Source organism: Gekko japonicus, unplaced genomic scaffold (assembly GCF_001447785.1).
Source record: "Gekko japonicus isolate JY-2015 unplaced genomic scaffold, Gekko_japonicus_V1.1 scaffold901, whole genome shotgun sequence".
Lineage (NCBI taxonomy): Eukaryota > Metazoa > Chordata > Lepidosauria > Squamata > Gekkonidae > Gekko > Gekko japonicus.
In genome coordinates, this window is record NW_015173701.1 from 434,722 (window position 1) to 438,373 (window position 3,652).

Genomic DNA, 3,652 nt, shown 5'->3' on the forward strand with positions numbered 1-3,652 from the left:
GCTCTCTCCACCCCCCACCCACCCACACCGGCTCCGAGCCGAGGGGCGAGCTGCTCACCGCTCGCCCCTCACCCCTCACCCCTCGCCGCTCTGCCTCCCCTCCTCGCCGCTCGCCTTCCAAATGGCGGTAGCGGCCTCCGCAGAGCATTCCGTGCGCATGCGCACGGAACGCTCTGACACTTTCGGGGGGATTTAAATATCCCCCCCCCGATATTTTTTTTAGTTTTTAGATTTTTGTGCACCCCTGGGGACTGCCCCAAGAGTGCACAAAACTCTCCCTGCCCCCCAGGTGGCCCCGGAGCGTGGATTTAGCGATCCGCACAGACGGGGCGACTTAGATATATAGATTATGGAATACCAGGAGGAATTATGCAGTTCTTTTTGCAAAAAGGATAAAAGGGAGCCTGGCTCAGCTCTGAAGTAGATCCTGAGCCAGTAGTGTGTCATTGATCCAGGCCTTGGTCTCAATCAAATTTTGGCCAACTTCAGAGCAGATTGTAAAGTAAGGCAACCATTTGGGAACACCCATTATTTGTCTAAGAAAGATTGCTTGGATATTCTCCACATCATAGTTAAGGGCAGTGAACCAAAGGGATTCCAAACAGGACCTGAGATAGAATCTTAGAGTTAAATATTCTGATTGCAGCAGGGACATACTGATTACCATTGGTAAAAAAGAAGGATCTAAGTTGGTTTAGAGAGATCCTCGCTTATAGTCTTACTTCTATGAGTTGCCCAACTGAGATTATAGTTGTAGGCCTTTTAGTTATTAATGTAAACATAGCCCCTCAAGTTAATAAAATTAGGCTACAGGGAATTTGTAGCAATCTTGAAAAGTATGTAACTAGTTTCCTACTGAATTTACCTGATGCCCATGTCAGTCTGGAATGGTAGAAACAAGCAAACATGTCCTCTTACATTGCTGGTTTTACCAGAACATGTATTACCTCAGTTCTATCTGAACATGCAGGTAGATCAAATGATTTTTATACTTCTTTTCTCCTTGCCAGCCATTTTAATGAAACTAACCTTAAGGTAGCCAGATGCTGCGCTCTGGGATGCTCAATGAGGCAGAAAAACTTGGTCTAGTATTTTAATAATTTTATTATTTCTATTAATTGTACATTTTCTGTACAGAATATCTATTTTATGCATTCAGTGTGTATTATGCATTGTTGATATTCTCGACTACTGATCTTGGATCGTAATAATAATAGTATTTCTTAAACGGGCATAATAACAGCTGCACGACTCAGTCTAAGGCCAGGCCAAATCTCCTCTTGCCTGCTCCCTGTTTCCTGTCCTACTATACAACATCTTCCAGTAAGCAATGATTCCCACTTTATTTATAACCATCAAAGATCACCACAGAATTCCTTCCTGTTTTCTGAGCAAAGATTACACAGAACTGTATGATCAGTCACCTGCCAGTGGTCCTGAGAAGGAGTCCGAGCTGCCAGTCTGGGATGAGAGGACGTAGTAATTATTTATCTGTGGATCTCTCAAAACACCTTTGATCATCTGCCTGGAAAACAATTAGGAGAGAGTGATAAGGCCAAGTGGGAAAATACGAACTTTGATCTTTTCAGGTGAAATTGGGAGAACTTCCTTGTCAAACTCTGCTCTGCTTAGTTTGCCATGATTGCAGGGGGGTGTCAGCAAGCTGCCATTATGTTTTCTGTGACCTCTGTGTACATATCTTTACCCTGTTGTACCCGGTTTGTTTCTACTATCCTGCTTCTGTGCTGGAATGCATAAGATAACTACTGGTGGATGTGTGGGGGAGAAGATGCTGTAATGCTTGCCTATTGCTATCTCATGAGAACTGCACCTGTGTTTTGTCTGATGTTCTGCCTGGTTCCCATGGACTGGGCGCGCAACCGTTTCATTAGCCCGCCAGCGGGAATATTATTCATTGGATATGTATCTGTTTGAATTTCCTTTATTATGCTCGCCCTAACTGTGTATCCCCAGTTCTAACAAAGAACGTGTTTGAGTATGTCTTCAACGCTTTGAAATAAATTTTGCTTTTCTTGAAAACGTGGATTTATTCTCGATGCTTGGGGATCCAACATATTGTTAGAACTCCCTTTCTCCTATCGTTCCGAATCTGGCAAGATCATGAGCGGAGCTGAGGGAGACCTACCGAAAACGGAGGGGGATTCAGGATCGGTCCCACACACCTCCGCTCCTTTGGTGACGGCAGCCTCGCTGGAGGGTGCCGTGGGGGGAACGATTCCCCGCCGGCCTGCACATCTGTCTTGGCCGCCTCCGACCCCTTCGCACTGGGGTCCGCGGAAGACTCAACAGCAGGATGACTGGACTATGTACAACACTCAAGGCACCCGTGAGGTGTACTCCCGTCGAGGGAGCGGATTACGTGAAAGTCTGTTTGACAAGGGATTGTTCCCAGAGCCGGGGGCTACCTCGGAGAAGGGGTGTGCTGAGCAAGACCTCGAGGAGTGGATGTTCGAGCCATCGGGGCCGCGAGGCCACGTAGAGGATTCGGAGGGAGCCGGGGGCTTCCAAACGGAAGGAGACTATGACCCACCCCCGGACTCCCACCCTCGAGATCCGATCCCTGAGGAAACCACCGGGGAACGACTGGAGGAACTGGAATACTCGGTGAGGGACCTGTTGAGGGCATTCCAGGATGTAATGGAAGCTCTGCCGGGGATGATGGACATTAGAATGGCTAATTTTCTTGATGCACACGCCGCGCAACAGCAAGTCGCCCCAGCACCGGGAGTTCCCGCGCCGCAGGTGCCTGCCCAGCCACCGGCCGGACCTCCGCAGCAAGTAGGACCTGCGCAACAGCCGATGCCGGGTCTGCCGCCGGGTCTGCCGCCACCGATGAGGCCAGTGCCAGCGGGACCACCGGTTGCTCCGGGTCTTCCTCTCGGGGGAGTTCCGGGGCAGCTGGGACCGTTGGTAAGGACTCCACGGCCCAGACCCAAGGATTTACTGGAGGCTACCTTTGACGGCAACCCAGAGGAACTCGCCTTCTTCACGGTGAGGGTGCACAAATTCGTAGAAGAGAGCCGACACCTCTTCCGAAATGAAGCTGCTCTCATTGATGTCATCTCGGCGAGACTGAAAGGAGACGCCGCCACATGGTATGTGGGACTGCACAATGACCGCGGTCCGGAACTTTTGAATTTGCGAGCATTCATGTGGGCGCTGCGGGCTCGGTTTGAGGATGTCAACGCGAGCCAAAGGGCCAAAGCATTTCTCCGCACCTATCGTCAGAACAAGAAGTCGGTTCGCGAATACACACTGGAATTCCACAAGCAGGCAGCAAAGCTCCGAGACTACCCCGATCACATTTTGGCTGAAATGTATCGATTGGGACTCAACGCGGACATCCGAGAAACGGTTTTGAAGACTGTTAATCCTATCTCCCTGATGGCTTGGACCCAGGAAGCTGAAAATGCAGAGGATCGGCTAAACACCATCAAGCTCGACCTGGCTGCTACGACCAACAGACCCGTCACTGCCAGCGCCTCCAGACCCAAGACACAACGCCTGTCGGAATCGGCTCGAGAACTACGCATGAAGATGGGGCTATGACTAAAGTGCGGGGAGAAGGGGCATTTCGCCGTGGATTGTGGCAGCCGTCAAGCTAAAGACAAGCCGCCTACTCCGAAGCCTA

General features: G+C 50.2%; 1 protein-coding gene across 1 annotated transcript in view; it reads right to left on the reverse strand.

Moving 5' to 3' along the window:
• Nucleotides 1-3,652, reverse strand: part of LOC107120526 (microsomal triglyceride transfer protein large subunit-like) — a 64,744-nt gene that overhangs the window by 14,827 nt on the left and 46,265 nt on the right. The window contains exon 13 of the mRNA XM_015423245.1: nucleotides 1,425-1,525. Within this exon, the coding sequence (XP_015278731.1) occupies nucleotides 1,425-1,525 (101 nt within the window). The remainder of the gene's footprint in view (nucleotides 1-1,424; nucleotides 1,526-3,652) is intronic.